We start from the raw sequence: 21385 nt of genomic DNA on the forward strand, positions 1-21385 counted from the left end.
TGAAGATCCGCTTACTACATCCGGCACATTGCGGCTAACTTTCATCAAGATTATAAGAATGCAAACTGGAAGAGACAAGTTGTGAAAATGGGTAAAGGATAATCTTATCTTTTCAATATAAGTTTTAATATTTTAGTGCAATACTGTAACTTATATTTTCTTAATACATATACGATGCATGAGCTAGAGCCATATATTTTTAGCCAAAGAATGACTCGACATAAGAGTGACATGAAGGGTTAAACTAACAAATATTTTCGAAAATGGTTGGGTATCATGGAGCCCTGGCAATGGGCTCAAAATTTTGACTAGAGCTTTCGTTATGGTCAAATAACCATAAACTTATGGAGGGAATCAACATTGTGTTGTTGAAAACACCACATCTTCAAATTTCATTTGTCTTCTCAGCTACATTCTACATGTTAGCTACCTTGATGCCAAGAATGGGTCAACAACAATTCAACCAGATGTAGGTGGGACACGTGTTTGTCCAAGATGTCAGGGATGCAATTGTTGCAAACCGTCTGATGACAAGATCGATGAATGTAGAAATATATTCACGATGTCTTGAAATGTTTCGAGTTACGGAGACCATCGATCATTGACCCGGTATACCACTTAGGTCCTATGGAGTTTACCATCGGTCATTGACCCGGTATACCACCTAGGTCTTATGGAGTTTATCTCTGAAACAGACGGTGCGATTGCATGAGGTTCCAAACAGTTCATTATCCATGTGCGCATGTCGTGGCAGCGTCTGCTAAAGTCTCACTCAATGTTGAACAATTTTTCGATGATGTGTACACTCTCGAACACACGTTGCGTGTCTGGTAGAATGAGTTCCCCATCCTACTTGACCTGTCTACGTGGAAGGTGCCTCCGACAATTTTCGAGCTTGTCCCAGACAGAGGGTTGCATAGGAATCTGAGAGGTAGTCCGCAATAATCCAGAATCCGTAATGAAATGGATATTAAGGAGAAATCTGACAGTAAGCATTGTAGATTTTGTAGATTAGTTGGTCATAATCGGAGCAAACGCTCGCAACGAAACTATCATGTTGGACAATCATCATGATCAGGTAAGAATTGAGCTTATGTAATTTATATAAAAAAGTTATGTTACAATATTTTTTCCAATTAGATTATGGTTGTAATGTGTTTAATTTATATAACAAAATTTATATTATAAAGTTTGTTCCAATTAGGTTATGGTTGTAATATATTTAATTTATATAACATAATTTATAGTATAAAACTAAGTTTGTTACAAGTTTTAGTGATTTAATGTTGTAATGTTGCAATTAATTTAATTTATGACCATAAATTTTGTTCCAATTTTAAAGTTCTAATTAATCTAATTAAATATATACAAAGATTGTGTTTTTATTGATTTATATTTTTTAGAATAAAAAGTACAAACTTTGTAATATTAAAATCGCAAGAAACCCCTAAAATTGATGGTTTGATGGTGTGGTCCTAGGGGTATATTTCTGTGGGGGTCGACATTCATGTTGTGGGTGATTGCAGCGATCAACATCTTCTTTAGTCGCAGGTGGTGGTGTGCGAAACATGGAAGAAAAATCGTATGCCTCGAACGCCATCATGAACTTGAGTCGGGAGGAGTGCCATACTGTGGTCGATACGACCTAAGAGGAGTGGAGTATTGTGGTGGATACGGGCCGGGGGAGTACTGTAATGCGGTGGATACGGGCCGGGAGGAGTACTATACTGCGGTGGATATGGGCCGGGAGGAGTGTTGTACTGCGGTGGATACTACCCAAAGATATCAAACCCAAAATGGTATCTGTGTCCTGACGAGCTTGGGAAATAATCATTGATCAGAAAATTTAGATGATAAGAATTATCAGCCGAATGTGTATGCGATCGTTCAGACTCAGGCTTTGACTGTAGCTCGGGCTCGGGATCTTTCTCTGGCTCTGCCTCGGCCTCTATTTCGGCCACTGGCTTGTTTGCCTCATGTCGCTGCATGTGTAGGGGGATTACAGTCGACTGCCCACCAAGTAAATATGGCTTTCCTGAAGTAGAGTACCATTGTATGTACTCTAGCGATGATTGCAAATTAGAAGAAATATCCATCTAAGGTCTCCATGCCATCTGGTTATCCCACACTACAATATATTTCCAGTGCAAAACCCCCAATTATTTTAACATTTTCCTCTCTTGGTGATCAAATGAATCTTTCCCACCTGCATTGATGGATTCGGGATATACTAGATACAACCAAACTGCCGGAGTACTCGATCCCTGTTATACCACTCGATTGTCTAGAAATTGATAATTGGTGCGTTAATGCACCACAGGTGAGAATAAATGTGGGCAAATGAGGGTATAACAGTCGTAATTTTTGGTCTCCGATACGGCATCCAAATAAACTGCACGATTAATAATATGGTTAAAATTTAACATGGTTCAAGTAAGATATAAAAAGTAATTACATGTCACGAATATTGGAATAGCTTATCCCTTCCCCGACATGTTGTTCAATCATCAGACGATATATCAGGACAGTGTACGACCTCTCGATACCAGGATAAAAACTCCATCTACGAAAAAAATTTCAAGTAAATATAGTATCGTTAGAATAGTATCATTATAAAGAAATTGTCAATTAGTAACAAGTTAAATTTTATCACCTGTTCACTAGTGGAAATATATATGGTTGGTTCCTAATCGATGCCAAGAATGGCATCGATAAAAAGCCCATGACTGCAGCAATACAAGGCATCCACCTATGCCGACGACATCAGGCTTTGTCTTCTGACAGAACTCATGATACAACATAGCCAGAATTGCGGAACCCTAACTATACGAGCGAACATTCTGCAAATCAACTAATAGGGGTAAATACATTAAATGTACTCTGTTGTTGTTCACATCGAGTATCAGTACACCTCCTATAATATGCATAATGTATGCTCGAGCTACACACATCAACTCATGCTTAGTGGCATTAACTGATAAATGTTCAAAATTAGCTTTCACCTATGTAAATTTCAAACCCGTAAAATTAGACTCATCATCGACGAGCGAGACTCCTAGTAGGATATAACAAAGGGTAGTCGGCTCAGCTATCACACTTACGCCTGTTACAGCACTCCCGTTACGACACTTATGCGATATAGAGGCCGAGCCAGAGTTAGAGCAAGATCCCAAGCCCGAGCTCGAGCCACAGTTGGAGGCTAAGTTCGAGTGATCGCATACACATTTGGTTGATAGTTCTTATCATCCAGATTTACCAGTCAATGACTATTTCCTGGGCTCGTCAAGACACGGATACTATTTTGGGTTTGATATCTTTGGGTTGTATCCACTGTAGTACAACACTCCTCCCGGCTAGTATCCACTACAGTACAACACTCCTCCGGCCCGTATCCACCACAGTATAGCACTCCTCCTAGCCTGTATCCACCGCATTACAACACTCCCCTCGGCCCATATCCATCGCAGTACTTCACTTCTTTTGGGTCGTATCCACCGCAGTACTTCACTTCTCCTAGGTCGTATCCACCGCAGTATGGTACTCCTTCTGGCTTAAGTTCATCGATGGCATTCGGGGTGTATGATTTTTCTTTAATGTTTTGCATACCCCCACCTGCGACTGAAGAGGATGTTGATCGTTGCAATCACCCAAAACGTGAATGTTGATCCCTGGAAAAATATACCCCTAGGACCACACTATCAAACCATCAATATTAGGGGTTTCTTGCGATTTTAATATTACAAAGTTTGTACTTTTTTATTCTAAAAATATAAATAAAGAAAAAGACAATCTTTGTATATATTTAATTAGATTAATTGAAAATTTAAAATTGAAATAAAATTTGTGGTTACAAATTAGATTAATTGCAACATTACAACATTAACACACTAAAACTTGAAACCAACTTAGTTTTATAGTATAAATTTTGTTATATAAATTAAATACATTACAACCATAATCTAATTGGAACCAACTTTGTAATATAAATTTTGTTATATAAACTAAATACATTACAACCATAATCTAATTAGAACAAACTTTGTAATATAGATTTTTTATATAAATTACATAAGCTCAATTCCTACCCGATCATGACGATTGTCCAACATGATAGTTTCGTTGCAAGCATTTGCTCCGATTATGACCATCTAATCTGCATAATCCACAATGCTTACCATCGGATTTCTTCCTAATGTCCATTTCATTACGGATTTTAGATGATTGCAAACGACCTCTCGGATTCTTATGCAACCCTCTGTCTAGGACAAGCTCAAAAGTCAATGGAGGCACCTCCCATGTAGACAAGTCAGGGAGAATGGAGAACTCATTCTCCCAGACACGCAACTTGTGCTCAAGTGTGTACACATCACCAAAAAATTGTTCAACATTGAGTGAGACTTTAGCACACGCTACCACGACATACGCACATGGATAATGAAATGTTCGGAACCTCCTACAACCGCATCGTCTGTTTCGGAGATAAACTCCATAGGACCTAGGTGATATACTGGGTTGACAACTGATGGTCTCTGTAACTCAAAACATTTCAAGACGTCGTGAATATATTTCTATATTCATTGACCTCGCTATCCGATGGTTTGGAACCATTGCATTCGTGATATCTTCGACAAACACGTGCCCCGCCTACATCTGGTTGACTTGTTGCTGACTCATTCTTGGCATCAAGGTAGTCAACCTATAGAATGTAGCTGAGAAGACAGATGAAATCGGAAGATTTTGTGTTTTCAACAACACATCGTTGATCCCCTCTACCAAGTTTGTGGTTATTTGACCATAACGAAAGCCCTCATCAAAACTTTGAGCCCATTGCCACGGCTCCATAGTACCCAACCACTGTCGAAAAGATGTCTTCATTTGACCCTCCATGTCATTCTCAAGTCGAGTCATTCTTTGGCGGAAAATATGTGACTCTAGCTCGTGCGCTGTATATGTATGAAGAAAAGATAAGTTACAGTATTACACTAAAACATTAAAACTTATATTGAAAAGATAAGGTTTTCCTTTATTCATTTTCATAATTTGTCTCTTCCAGTCTGCATTTTTATAATCTCAATGGAAGTTAGCCGCAATATGTCAGGTACAGTAAACGGATCTCCATGGCATATCGGAACGCCTAATGGCCACAATTAATCATTTCCCTCTATCAGAGATGATGCAAATATTATCGTTGCTAATAACATACCTCCGTAGGTTGGTAAGGAAGAATTCCCACGATTCCATGTTCTCCTTATCTACGATGACAAATGTTATCGGGAGCTTATTCTTGTTGCCGTCTTGAGCAACCGTAAGAAGTAGGATCTGTGTATATTTTCAATATAGCTAGATCCCATCCACTTGCACAAATGGCTTGCAGTGAGGAAATGAGCGCACACATGGATCAAACATCCAGAACATCCGATGAAAAATTCATTTTCCCAGTTGTAGTTGGTTATCCGAGTTGTAATAAGGTTGTGTCTGTAACTCAATGACAGTCCCTGGTACGTACTCTCGCATAGTAGCTATCCATCTTTGGAGCTTGTTATACGATGCATCAAAATTCCTGTACAATTGCTCTATTACCATCTGTTTAGTTATCCATGCCTTTCGGTATGATACTCGATACTAGAATCGTGCTTGCATTTCAGCAATCAGTACCGAAACTTTAATGGTCGGCATGTCCTTCACCATTGGCATGATACACGTACAGATAGTTTTGGAATCAAGTTTTTGATAATCTTCTGTCATATGTGTTGATGTACATGTTTGAGGCCCAACAAATTTTCGTATCTCCCACATCTGTGAATTTTGAATAAATGCAGCTCGTACCCACCAATTATAGCCTTCTGCCGACTTCCAACACTCTCCAATATATAATGTCGTTTTAGACATTGTGACTTTGTAGTCCATTGATATATTCAAGCTATACCACTTAATAGCAAATACGCACTCTTCTTTACTTTCGAATCTCTAGCCTATGAACAACTCTTCAGGATCGGAATTTATGACCAACCGGTGAGTAAGAAGTATTTCAGGGTACTCCAGGAACTCGGTTACATGGGCCATGTCAGGGTCTATGAGCGATATGTGTGGCCCAGGATTATTGTGTATCACAATACGTCGAATTTGGTTCCCAACTGAAGATGCGTTAATGTTTCCATCGTCATTCACGTATTCGTTGTCAATATCATTGGAGACATCATCCGTATCAGGATCACTATCACTATCGACCTATTGATCACAAGGATCACTACTACCGTATCCATCATCACCAATCACATCAATATCGGGTGTAACATCAAGATCGATATTGATCCCTCATATTGTCGATTCACTATCAACGTATGATATTGGAGCCACCATGCACGGTTCATGAGCTTAATGTTCTTCACCATATGCAGTGAGATCTTCATTTTGCTCCATACTGGCTAACTCAGCAAATAAGTGAATCGGTGCATTTTTGTCACTCTGATTCCCACAGTAAAGAGCGATAATTGTCTTCGTCGTCTCCAAGTTCCATTTTTGTGAATTGGATGGGATCTGCCGAAACTAGAAACTTGTAGAAAAGTTTCGAGATCCTTCTCCCACAACGTCTAATAATTTTTGCGTTAATCTTTCCCTTGATATCATCCAACGAGACATTTCTATTAAATCTTATTGCTATTTGTTGCCATGTTTCAAATATACATGCAACGATTATTTTCAAGATAATTCTATCGAAATAAACGCATACGAAAAATTAATTATCCATATTCAATACTCAATTTGTTAAAAAATTAACAAAAAAATCTCAAAACAATTTTGAGCAAAGATAAAAATACTTATATAAAAATTTAATGAATTATAATAGTCTATTTCTAACAATATAAAATTTATCGTCATTTCTAATAATATCAAATATATTAAAAAATTTACAAAATAACATTCTCAATAATCTAAACACAAAACTTACTAACAAATCACAATAAACAAAATAACTTTAAACCAAAACATAAAAATAACACAAAACTTACTAACAAATCACAATAAACAAAATAACTTTAAACCAAAACATAAAAATAACACTAAACAAACTATATAATACTAACAAAATTTTTTCTTATCATAATCTATTATATTTGAAAACAACAAAAAAAATACCTTTTCTTTTCTTTCTTTCTTCTCTTCTTTTCTCCCTCTTTTGTTCTGTAAATTTTTTTTCCAAACTGATACGAGCCAGATGGGGGACTGGGGGGAATGTACTGGGTGTGCCACTTATCAGATAGGCACAATTGGGGTTGCCTACTTAACACCCTTCATTGGTGCCGCCTACCTGACACCTTTCATTGGTGCCGCCTACCTGACACCCGCCTACCTGACACCCTTTACTCTATTATTTTATTATTATTATTATTTACTATAATCGGTCAGAAATTGAGGGTGGTGCCGCCTATGCACCACCCTCCACTACTTCAAATGTATCATTTTGGTACTTAATCTTTGTAACAACCTATTTTCGTTTTTTATTTTTATTTTATATTATTACGGTAAAAAAGCCGTTGGTGTTAGTATATGACTCATTAGTCACATCATTCTTTTCTGACAAAGAAATATTCAACTCATTACGATTGCTTGTGATTCTTGTTCATGTATTTTTTAATTATTTCTCTTTCTATCAAGGGTTGGTGATTACTTGATAATCATTTCATTAATTATTACTACTATTAGGGCACAATGGTTCCAATCTTGTAATGTATAGGAGAGGACTGACGTCAGTTTGGATAATGTGTTCTATTAATGTGTGATTAATGTTCTTTTATAACCTACCTCTCATTTCTTTCTGGGAAATTTTTTGATTTTTTTTCTGTCCTCTGTCAATTAGTTTATCTTTTCCTTTTTGATGTTCTAAGTGAAGACCATTTATGGTTTTTGTTTTCCTTTTAACTGCTTTGATGAATGAAAGCTAGTCTATCTGTTGTTAAAATCTGTTACTTTTTGCAGAGTTTTGAAGCTTTGAATCAAAGGGCTATAGTAGTGATGGTGGACCCAATTCAGAGTGTTAAAAGGGAAGGGGGTGATCGATGCATTCTGTTTGATCAACCCACAAACCATGATGCTTGGCCAAGAACTATGCCAGGCAACATCCAATCTTGGGCACCATAATAAGCCTTCTATCCAAGTAAGTGCCAAAAGTGCACTCTGGCTGTTATCATTTATCAAATAGCTTCTTTTATATGGGGAATGTCTCATCTGATTATTTTTCATTGTCAGGAATTGATACATGGACTAAATAGACTGTAACACCCCTTACATGTACCCGAGACCGAGACCAGGTATGAGGCATTACCAGGCACATACTCGAACATTTTCAGAAAATACGAGTTATAAAATTTTGTTTTAATTTAAAACCAATCAAACAAGATCTTAATATCCTTATTATGGGCCTATGGGGCCCTAGATATATATTGAGAACGATCCAGGACTAAACCGAGAACTTGCAAAAGTTTATGAAAAACTTTCTATGTAAAGCTTCACACGTCCGTGTGGAGGTAATGCACACGTCCGTGTGCTTTGGGACACACCTGTGTCCCCTACCCGTGTGGAATTAATGGAATTTATTTTCTATTTCGAACCTACAGGGGTTTCCATACGGCTAAGCACAGGCCCATATCCTTGGCCCCTGTTCTTCACACGGCCTAGACACACTCGTGTAGTCGCCTGTGTCCAAAAACTCGAGCATTCTGTTTGTGACGTCAGCATAAGTTTAGAGGCACGCGACCAAAACACACACTCGTGTGCTAGGCCGTGCCCTCCACACGGTTGAGACACACGGTCGTGTCTCTACCCGTGTGTTTACTGCCATGCATTCTGACTTCAAAATTTAGGGTGCGGGGGACACACGACCATACCATATGCCCATAGGGCGATTCGTGTGTCACACACGGCTTAGACACACGCCTTTGGGTCTACCCTGTGGACCTTATTAGGCTATTTTCCAAGCCTTTGGTCACCCTCTAATATCCACTTTTACTTATGGACTCTAATGATAAATAACATGACCGAATTATACTCCTAAATGGCCTTGATAAACCTCTTTGCATGCAAACCTCATCTTATTGGTTTTACACATGCTAGGTTATTCCCTTCATAATAAGGATTCCTATACCTTACAACACTTTTAATGTTGGATCAATATTATAACTCATTGCCAATTATGGCCAAACCATCCCGTGTGAATTGGTCACATTATGTGTGTCTAAATGTGAGATATCACACTTGATCCTCACTAAAACAATTGAACATAAGCATGAATAAATTTGCAAGTCATAGCCTACATCAAAATGAGCCAATTCACATGGCCATATACAAGTAGATATGTATACCTTTACATACCTTCATTTTAGCAAATCAAATGAAACATATAAAAAATAAATAAAAGCCCTATATATGCCATTGAACAAAATAAAAGTATCTAAATACCAAAGCTGGACTAGTTGATAGTGTGTTGTCTCTCCAACTGTCTTTCAATCTTTACGAGTCCTCGAGCTCTGTAAGATAGGGAAAAAATAGAGGGGTAAGCATTTACATTCTTAGTAAGCCCGAATAACTAGAAAGGAAACTTATCGACTAATTAGCATACAACCATATTAGGCAGTAAAACCAACAAGCTTGGAATGGTTTCCCTATCACATGTACTCAATCAACAAGTTAGTATCATAACAATACACCATGTAATTTGTCTTATATGAGCTCATCATCCAATATTTTCATTTTTATATATCATATTAGTCCCGTTGAGTTTCTTGGAAATCTCGATGGATTATCCATTTACCATCAAGTCATAAGAGCGATCATCTCATATATGCACTCCCGCGAACCTCATATCTTACGACTGGGTAACCAGTTCAGGCTAAATCCCCCGTAATATAAACTCAGAAAGTGATGTTGGGATTACCAGTCCAGGCTAAATCCCTATTAGAGACAAAAAACCTTAATGAGCTCAGATCTGAATTACTAGTTAAGGCTAAATTCATACCCTAATTGGATTACCTATCCGGGCTAAATCCACAATGCACAGATATTTTTTGGAGGCTCGATCACTTAAGGAACACTCGTCTGGGCTAGATCTTTTCTATATTTGAGCTCAACGGATTACCTGTCCAGGCTAAATCCTTTTTTGCAACACATGTAGGATCTCAAGTCACATGTAAAACATGGTTCATCCATCGAACTTCCTTTTCAACCTCAATCGAGACATTTATCAATATGTTATTATTAAAGATACATTTCATTGATTTTCATGCCATCATCAAATGAAATTATCATACATTCATAAACCATGCAATTAAGCATACTATGAGTTTACTTTAAGTTATTCGAACTTACCTGGTACTTGTCTCGGTATCGTGTTTTGGTTATTTCGAAACCTTTCTTTTTCCTCGATCGACCTCTGGAATTTGTTCCTTGGGGTCTATAACAATAAAAATGAATCATTAACACCTCAGATTATACTATTCGAGTCTAAATTTTCACCCCCGGCCTAAATAACCATTTTGCCCCTAACCTTTCACATTTTTACAATTTAGTCCCTATGCTCGAACAATGAAATGCATGCAATTTCTACATTACCCAAGCCTAGCCGAATGTTCTTTCCTCTTATGGCAACCTACATTTTCCATTATCCCACATTTCTACCACATATTTTACACCTTTTTCAAAAAGGTTCTTTTAGGGGTTTTTCATGAAAATCACCTAGAAAAAGATGATTAACACACATCCAACTCTCAAATCCCTCCATAAAACATCAAAGAATAAATATGTCACACATGGGTCATTTTGGAAACATGAACCCTAACTGAAAATATAGGTAGAAATGGAGAGAGTAAGCTACCAGGATTTTAAAAATACGGAGAATATTAAAAACGGGGCTAGGGAGCACTTACTATTGAGCTTGAAAATATTAAAAACCCTAGCTATGGAAAGCTTGAGAATTTCAGCTGGATGAAGGAGAAGAATGGCTGATTTTTGGCTTATTTTTCCCATTTTATTTCATTAATTAACCAAATGACCAAAATGCCCTCAAGCCCTTTCTTTAAAATTTCATCCATACAAGCCCAATTTTGTCCAAAATCTTAGAAATTGGGCAAATTGCTCTTTAATACCTTCTAATTAATAATATAAAGCAATTTCATACAAATTGCTTCTACAATCCAAGTTTTACAATTTATTCAATTTGGTCCTTATTTTCCAATTGGTCACCTTACTCATAGAATTTCTTCATGAAACTTTAGCACATGCATATTATCATATTCTAGGTCTCATAATAACCATAAAATAAATATTTTAACATCGAATTTGTGGTCCCGAAACCACTGTTTCGACTAGGCCGTATTTCGAGATGTTACATTTCTCTCATTTAGGAACTTTCATCCTCAAAAGTCTTACTAGTAAACAGGTGTTGATATTGGCTTCTAATGGTTTCTTCTGGGTCCCATGTAGCCTCTTCTACACCATGTCGATGCCATAAAAAATTTACTAAAGCCACATCTTTATTTCTCAGCTGTTTAACCTCATGAGCTAAAATCTTGACCTGTTCCTCACCATAAGTCATGCCCGGTCTAATTTCAATCTCAGTCGGTGTCTGATCGATATCGCCTTAACATGGATATATGGAACATGTCGTATATCTTTTCCAGTTTGGGTGGCAATGCCAAACAATAGGCTAATGGTTCAACTTTTTCAATGATCTCGTACAGTCAGATAAATCGTGGATTCAGTTTGCCTTTCTGGCCAAATCTCAATATCTTTTTCCATGGAGATACTTTCAAGAATACTCCATCTCCAACTTGAAACTCAATCTCTTTTCTTTTCAGATCAGCATATAACTTTTGCCTATCCGATGTCGCTTTTAAACAGTCATGTGTCACTTAAACCTTTTCCTCGATTTCCTTGATCAGATCAACTCCATGAATTTGACTCTCTTTAAGTTCCGTCCAATACAATGGAATTTGGCACTTTCTGCCATACAAGGTCTCATAAGTCGCCATTTTTAGACTCGTTTGAAAATTGTTGTTGTAGGCGAATTCTACCAATGGCAGGTATTTTTCTCAGCTACCCTGAAATTCGAGGATGCAACATCACAACATATCCTCAAGAATCTGAATCATCAACTCAAACTGACCATCAATTTATGGGTGAAAAGTTGTACTAAAGCTCAACTTTTTCCCCAAGGCTTCTTGTAACTTCTTCAAGAATCTCGAAGTGAATCTCGGGTCTCTGTCTGAAATAATCGACAATGGTATCCCATGTAATCTCACAATCTCAGATATGTATAAGTCGACCAACTTATCAAGAGAGTAGTCTGTCCTTATCGGAATAAAATGAGCCGACTTTGTCAATTTATCCACCACAACCCATATGGCATCTTTCTTTTTCGGGGTCAATAGTCATCCCATTACAAAGTCCATAGTAACTCCGTCCCACTTCCATTCGGGGACCATAATAGGTTGTAACAAACCTGAAGGTACTTGATGTTCAGCTTTGACTTGTTGACATATCAAGCATTTCGATATAAATTCAGAGATGTCACTTTTCATGCCGTTCCACCAATACAATTTTTTTCAAATCATTAGACATCTTAGTACTTCCCGGATGAATAGAGAAACGACTATCATGTACTTCTTACAAGATTTTTTTTGAATAATTTCATCGTTCCTTGGTACACAGACTCTGTCCCTGAACATCAAACATCTATCAGGACTAATTTGAAAATTTGATTCAATACCCGACTCACATTGAGCTCTTTTAGCTGACATGTCGCTATCATTGGTCTTAGCATCATAAATTTCCTGAAGAAATGTTGGTCTAGCCCTCAGCTTTACCAAGGCCGAACCATTATCAAACAACACCAATCGAGCGTCCATGGCCCTCAGTGCAAACAAAGATTTTCTGCTTAGCGCATCGGCGACCACATTCGCTTTTCCCAGGTGATAATCATTGATCAGCTCGTAAAATTTAATTAATTCTAACCATATCCGCTGTCTTAGATTCAAATCTTTTTGAGTCATCAAATACTTCAAACTCTTGTGGTCTATAAATATACAACAAGTCTCACCATATAAGTAATGCCTCTAGATTTTCAAGGCAAAAACAATAGCGGCAAGCTCTAAGTCGTGCGTCGGATAGTTCTTCTCTTGTGGCTTTAACTGTCATGAAGCATAGGCTATCACCTTGCCATCTTGCATAAGTACACAACTCAGTCCATTTAAGGATGCATCACTGTAGACCACAAACTCTTTTTTCGGCTCAGGTAATACTAATACAGGAGCTTCAGTCAGCAATGTCTTCAACTTCTCGAAACTCTGCTGACACTTTTTCGTCCATTCAAACTTAACATCTTTTTGTAGCAATCTCGTCATTGGAGTCGCTATTATGGAGAATCCTTTCACAAATCTTCAGTAGTAACTGGCTAAGCCCAAAAAGCTTCTAACCTCTGTTACATTTTTAGGTGGTTTCCATTCAACGATTGTAGAGATCTTACTTGGATCAAATCGGATGCCTTTAATCGAAGCAATATGACCCAAAAACCCTACTTCTTGGAGCCAAAACTCACTTTTGCTAAACTTAGCATAAAATTGTTTTTCCCGTAAGGTCTGCAACACAGTTCTCAGATGCTTCGCGTGCTTTGCTTCATCCTTAGAATAAATCAAAATTTCGTCAATGAACACAACGAAAAACTTGTCCAAATATGGCCGAAATATCCTATTCATTAGGTCCATAAATACGGCTGGTGCATTCGTTAACCCAAACGACATGACAAAGAATTCATAGTGACCATACCTCATTCTGAAAGCTGTCTTAGGCACGTCTGATTATCTAACTCGCAACTGATAGTAGCTTGACCTCAAGTCTGTCTTAGAGAATACAGTGGCTCTCCTCAATTGGTCGAACAAATCACCCTTGGCAAAGGATACTTATTCTTGATAGTTACCTTGTTCAATTGCCGATAAGCTATGCATAGCCTCATCGAACCATATTTCTTCTTTACAAACAATACAAGAGCACCCCAAGGCGAAAAACAAAGCCTTGTAAAACCTTTATCCGTTAGCTCTTGCAACTGTGCTTTTAACTCTTTCAACTCGGTTGGTGCCATCCTATACGGAGCAATAGAAATAGGAGCTGTTCTTGAAACCAGTTCAATACCAAACTCTATCTCTCTTTCAGGAGGAAATCCAGGTAATTCCTCTGGGAACACGTCTGAATATTCACATACTATTGGCACGGACTCAATCTTCAACTCCGTTTCTTTAGTGTTCAGTAAAAAAGTAAAGTAGGCTTCGTACCCTTTTTTCATATATCTTTGAGCAACTATTAAGGTAATTACAACTGACGGTGTATCCTTTCCTCTCGAATCAACTCGTAGAATCTCACCATCTGGGCACTTTAATACAATATACTTGCTACCATAGTTTACAACTACATCATGCAGGGCTAACCAATCCATACCAAGTATTACATCAAACTCATCAAATGGTTATAACATAAGGTTAGCCGGAAAGGAATGACCCTGAATTGTCAAAGGACAATTATTACAGACTTTATCAAGCAGGATTGACTTGCCTAATGGGTTCGACACTTTGATAACAAATTCTGTAGGTTCAATGGGTATATTCATACTAGACACCAATCTCATGCAAATATATGAATGCGTCGAACCCGGATCAATTAAGGCAACAACACAAGTATTAAAAAGAGAAAAGGTACCCGTGATAACGTCAAGAGCAGAGGCTTTCCCTCGAGCGCGTATTACATATGTTCTTGTCGAGGCTCGAGCCTCTGACTTTGCAGTATCTTTGGCCACAACCCGACTGCCACTAACACTTCTAGGATACCTCGGAGGTCTACCTCGTGGGATAGGAGTACTCGACTTCGAGGCTACATCCACCTCTTTATCAATTCGTTCTGGGCAGTCTCTGAAGAAGTGGTCAAGAGAACCACACCTGTAGCATGCACCGCTCTTCATTCGGCACTCTTCGAGGTGAAATTTATTGCAGCTTTTGCACTTCGATTTTTGGTCATCCACACTCTCCACACTAGTCACCATCAGGGAGGAAGACTTCTGATTACGTCGTTTGGAGCCTCTCGCTCTACCCAAATATCCTACTGATGAAGTGGAGCATTCATGTTGGCTCCCTAACTTATTTAGGGGAAACGAGAGCGTCTTACCGCTAGATCTCTTGCTCAAAACTCGAGCCTCTCTCTTTGCTTGTTTCCTTTCATTATTGAGCTCCTCGACCTTCTTGGCCCGATCAGCTAATGCAGCGAACTCTCGTATTTCAAGAATCCCAATCAACAGTTTAATTTCCTCATTCAGACCTTCCTTGAAGCATTTACACATTTCTAACTCGATTTGAACCCATTCAGTTGCATATTGACTTAGCCTTACAAACTCCCTTTCGTATTTTGCTACAGTCTTATTTCCTTATTTGAGTTCCAGGAACTTCTTTCACTTCGAGTCTAAGAACCATTGAATGATGTATTTCTTCTTAAACTCTGCTTGGAAAAATTCCCAAGTGATGTTTTCCTTTGGCACCACTGAAGATACAGTTTTCCACCAGTGGTATGCAGTATCCTTCAGGAGAGACACGACACACTTTAAGCACTCCTTAGGTGTGTACGATAGTTTGTCTAATACCCGTGTAGTATTCTCGAGCCAAAACTCAGCTTTTTCAGCATCATCATCGATCTTAGCTCTGAATTCCTTAGCCCCATACTTTTTAAGTTTATCTACAGGGGTTTTACCAATTCTTACAGGTGCCATACTTCGTGGAAATTCCTCATCAGGTTGGTTAGGGGGCGGGGGAGGTCGTGGTATGTTGGGGCGATTCCTCAAATAATCCCCAAACCACTCGTCCATCATGTCAAAGAAGGCGGCTCTGGCCTCTTCTCGGCCTTCAGACATAGGCCTTCTACTACTAGAAATAACTCATTGTACGAAGGCTGGAGCATGGCTTTCGGCTCCCTCGGACTCATCTTGTGCTTGATTGGAAGACATTAACTATATTCAAAGACAATTAAACAGTTAAGAGATATTACACTATCAATGTTCGTATAATGGCATGTATAGCAAAACTCAATACTCTCTACGGTAGTCCTAGAATCGACTAAACTATAGCTCTGATACCACTAAATGTAACACCCCTTACTCGTACTTGAGACCGGGAATAGTACGAGGTGTTACCAGTTACATACTCGAACATTTTCAGAAAATACAGGTTATAAAATTTTGTTTTAAGTTAAAACCAATCAGACAAGATCTTAGTGTCCTTATTTTAGGTCTACGGGGCCCTAGATATATATTGAGAACGGTTCGGGACTAAACCGAGAACTTGCAAAAGTTCATGAAAAACTTTATATGTAAAGCCTCACACACCCTTGTGGAGGTAATGCACACGCCCGTGTGCTTTAGGACACACCCATGTCCCCTACTCGTGTGGAATTAATGGAATTTATTTTTAATTTCGAACCTACAGGGGTTTTCATACGGCCAAACATACGCCCGTTTCCTTCACATGGCCTAGACACGCCCGTGTGGTCGTCCGTATCCAAAAACTCGAGCATTCTGTTTGTGGCGTCAGCATGCGTTTAGGGCCACACGGCCAAAACACAGGCCCGTGTGCTAGGCCGTACCCTCTTCACGGTTGAGACACACGGCCTTGTCTTTACCCATGTGTTTACTATCATGCATTCTGACTTCAAATTTAGGGTGCAGGGAACACACGACCATACCACACGCCCATGGGGCGAACTGTGTGTCACACACGGCTTAGACAGAGGCCCGTCTGTCTACCCGTGTGGACCTTATTAGGCTATTTTCCAAGCCTTTGGTCACCCTCTAACATCCACTTTTACTTATGGACTCTAACGATAAATAACATGGCCCAATTATACTCCTAAATGGCCTTGATAAACCTCATTGCATGCAGACCTCATCTCATTGGTTTTACACATGCTAGGTTATTCCCTTTATAATAAGGATTTCTATACCTTACAACACTTTTAATGTTGGCACATTATTATAACTCATTGCCAATTATGGCCAAGCCATCCCGTGTGAATTGGTCACATCATGTGTGTCTAAATGTGAGATATCACACTTGACCCTCACTAGAACAATTGAACATAAGCATGCATAAATTTGTAAGTCATAGCCTACATCAAAATGAGCCAATTCCCATGGCCATATACAAGTAGATATGTATACCTTTACATGCCTTCATTTTATCAAATCAAATGACACATATAACAAAATAAACAAAAGCCCCATACATGCCATTGAACAGTATAAAAGTGTCTATATACCAAAGCTGGACTAGTTGATAGTGTGTTGTCTCTCCAACTGTCTTCCAATCTTTACGAGTCCTCGAGCTCTATAAGATAGGGAAAAAAATAGAGGGGTAAGCATTTACATGCTTAGTAAGCCCGAATAACTGGAAAGTAAACTTACCGATTAATTAGCATACAACCATATTAGGCAGTAAAACCAACAAGCATGAAATGGTTTCCCTATCACATGTACTCAATCAACAAGTTAGTATCATAACAATACACCATGTAATTTGTCTTAGATGAGCTCATCATCCAATATTTTCATTTTGATATCTCAAATTAGTCCCGTTGAGTTTCTTGGAAATCTCGATGGATTATCCATTTACTGTCAAGTCATAAGAGCGATCATCTCATGTATGCACTCCCGTGAACCTCACATCTTACAGCAGGATTATCAGTCCAGGCTAAATTCCCCGTAATATAAACTCATAAGATGATGTCGGGATTACCAGTCCAGGCTAAAAACATATTAGTGACAAAAACCCTTAATAAGCTCAGATATGAATTACCAGTCCAAGCTAAATTCAGACCCTATTCGGATTACCTGTCTGGGTTAAATCCACAATGCACACATATTCTTCGAGAGGCTCGATCACTTAAGGAGCACCCGACCGAGCTATATCGTTTTTATATTTGAGCTAACGGATTACCCGTCCGGGCTAAATCCTTTTTTACAACACATGCAGGATCTCAGGTCACATGTAAAACATGGTTCATCCATCGAACTTCCTTTTCAACCTCAATCGGGACATTTATCAATATGTTATTATGAAAGATACATTTCATGGATTTTCGTGCCATCATCAAATGTAATTATCATATATTTATAAACCATGCAATTAAGCATACTATGAGTTTACTTTAAGTTATTCGAACTTACCTGGTACTTGTCTCGGTATCGTGTTTCAGTTATTCCGAAACCTTTTATTTTCCTCATCGACTTCTGGAATTTGTTCCTCGGGGTCTATAATAATAAAAATGAATCATTAACACCTCACATTATACTATTCGAGTCTAAATTTTCACTCCCGGTCCAAATGACCGTTTTGCCACTAACCTTTCATATTTTTACGATTTAGTCCCTAGGCTCAGACAATGAAATGCATGCAATTTCTACACTACCCAAGCCTAGCTGAATGTTCTTTCCTCTTATGGCGGCCCACATTTTCCATTATTCCACATTTTTGCTACATATTTTACACCTTTTTCAAAAAGGTCTTTTTAGGGGTTTTTCATGAAAATCACCTAGAAAAAGATGTTTAACACACATCCAACTCTCAAATCCCTCCATAAAACTTCAAAGAATAAATATGTCACACATGGGTCATTTTGGAAACATGAACCCTAACTAAAAATATAGGTAGAAATGGAGAGAGTAAGCTACCGGGATTTTAAAAATACGAAGAATATTAAAAACGGGGTTAGGGAGCACTTACTATTGAGCTTGAAAATATTAAAAACCCTAGCTATGGAAAGCTTGAGAATTTTAGCTGGATGAAGGAGAAGAATGGCTGATTTTTGGCTATTTTTCCCATTTTATTTCATTAATTAACCAAATGACCAAAATGCCCTCAAGCCCTTTCTTTAAAATTTCATCCATACAAGCCCAATTTTGTCCAAAATCTTAAAAATTGGGCAAATTGCTCTTTAATACCTTCTAATTAATAATATAAATCAATTTCATACAAATTGCTTCTAGAATCCAAGTTTTACAATTTATTCAATTTGGTCCTTATTTTCCAATTGGTCACCTTACTCATAGAATTTCTTCATGAAACTTTAGCACATGCATATTATCATATTCTAGGTCTCATAATAACCATAAAATAAATATTTCAACATCGAATTTGTGGTCCCAAAACCACTGTCCCGACTAGGCCTTATTTCGGGATGTTACATCGACATTATTACTCTATAGCCATTAACTACAGGAAGAATGAACTTGAGGAAAAGATGTTGTTAAATCTTCATAAGAAGAAGTGGACTGATGGGTTGACACTTAGGCATTTTGATACCCATTCTAAACCAATGAACAGACTGTTCAGGTGAGACTAGTGTTAGTGTTATGTTTTTAAACTGTTGATGTGTGTTGCATATCTTCATGTTGTCCCTTACTAATGCGAGGTGCTTGATGAGGACCCTTGGTTTGAAACGGAAGAAAACCATTAATAATCCTTTGTTGTTTCAATTTTAGTAATCCTCGTAAAAATGAGCCTCGGTCTCATGTATGTGGGTTATGGTTTTATGTTTCTAAAAGAGTTCAAATATGAATGGGTAATTTATTTCCTTAATATAATGAAAATTACATTCCATAATGTAGTTTATGATGTTGATTTAATTTATGATGTGCAGGAAATGCCAAATTTAGCTATAAAATACAATAAGGTTGTCCAAGAGGAAGATGAATTACCTCTTGAGAAGTTGGCAATCGCAAATGTTGGGAGGCAAGATGCCAAGAAGCATTTAGAAGAACATGTGTCAAACTTGATGTCCTCGAACATAGTTCAAACTTTGGCAACTATGCTCGACACAGTTCTGTTCTAGACTCTTAGCTCCTTGAACACTTTCCAAGTTTAGGAATTGCATCTATGTTGATAGCATAGGACAAATTGTGGGTCAAGCGCGAATTGATTATCAAGTTGCCTTTTTAAATTCGAGATGACTCTCATTCGCCCTGTGTACTTAGGTGTGTAAGGATGTTTCATTTGGCAGTTAGGCACGTTTAATGTGTTTGTACTTATTTTCCCTATTATGAGATTCTTCAGGTGAAATGGCAGCTTGGAAATAAGAAATAAGAAAAGAAGGATAAATATTAAATTTATATATGAATTTTGATTTGGTGTAATTGTACACATGAAACTTGAATTGTAGTTGATTTGTATACATGAAATTTGGATTCAATTGTACATATTTAAAGAAATGAATATCTATAAATTTATTTTTATGTTAAAATAATATAATAGCTCGGTATGTAAGAAATCAAAGTAAAATATGCTAATTCAAAAATACTAGTGATTTTTGAAAATTGAATCAAATTAAAATTTCATATAAAATTGTACAAACTTAAAATTAATGTATGACATTGCAAATTGAGTCAAATTTTATTTATAATTTTGATATTTATCTAAAAATAAATACATATGAGAATAGATGGAGTGATGAATTTATAACAAACATATTAGATGTCTACATGTTTATCTAAATGTACTAAGGAGTGTTTGTACAAGTGTCACGGGGATAGACCTTTCATCTCACAATCCGAGCGGCCTTAGCCGATTCACTCGTCCAAACTCGCCTAAGTCAGCCTTTACTGGAGTGAGGATTCCTTAAGAACTCCACCAAGGCACCAAATTGAAAAGTGGAAGCGATTTATGCCAAAAGAAGCAACCAAAAGAACAATAGAAAAGAACGCTCGCAAGGTGTTTGAGTAAATGCTATCTATTCTCTTATTCACAAAGAATAATGAAACAATATAATGGAGTGAGTACAAATGAGGGGGAGGCTCTCTATTTATACTTGAGCTCCCCCAAAATCGACAGACAAGATATATTTACATCGACGAACGATATTAACCATATCCCATGATTTAAAAGATTTACAAGATATTGCCATATCAAATCCTATCTAATCTTTACAAGATATGATTCCCTCTGTCTTTTAAGATTAGTTACCATAATTTCCTAAGTTGTCATATCTTCGCTATCAAGCCAACTAGGCTTCAATCTGATGAGCTTCTCCAACAGTTCCTTGAATCGGGCTAGCTCTCGTGGGCTAAATAATCCTCATCTAAACAATAGACCTCCATCGGATGTATTTGGTCTGATGGTCACGTGCTTTGAACACTGACACGTGATATTCTCCCCCACCCAGTCTAGCAAAACCCTTGTTGCGACTTTCGAATGGCATTGACTTGATTCGCCTCAATCTCGTCTTGACGCCTTAGCTTTTCCCTTCCTTCAGGACTTTTGCCTCGGCTTCCGTCGCTTCTTAACTCGAGCCGTCTTACTCGTTTGTACATCTC

At 37.8% G+C, this 21385-nt stretch overlaps 1 protein-coding gene and 1 pseudogene across 1 annotated transcript; both read left to right on the forward strand.

Moving 5' to 3' along the window:
• The window catches only part of LOC108482316 (26S proteasome non-ATPase regulatory subunit 14 homolog), a 24922-nt pseudogene extending 4638 nt beyond the window's left edge, over nucleotides 1-20284 (forward strand).
• Nucleotides 19255-19908, forward strand: LOC128290578 (26S proteasome non-ATPase regulatory subunit 14 homolog). Its single transcript, XM_053026285.1, has 3 exons — nucleotides 19255-19409; nucleotides 19559-19589; nucleotides 19717-19908. The coding sequence occupies exons 1-3, from the start codon at nucleotides 19255-19257 to the stop codon at nucleotides 19906-19908; spliced, it is 378 nt and encodes a 125-aa protein (XP_052882245.1).
• Nucleotides 20285-21385: the final 1101 nt, after the last annotated feature.

This window comes from Gossypium arboreum, chromosome 3 (assembly GCF_025698485.1).
Source record: "Gossypium arboreum isolate Shixiya-1 chromosome 3, ASM2569848v2, whole genome shotgun sequence".
NCBI classification, from domain to species: domain Eukaryota; kingdom Viridiplantae; phylum Streptophyta; class Magnoliopsida; order Malvales; family Malvaceae; genus Gossypium; species Gossypium arboreum.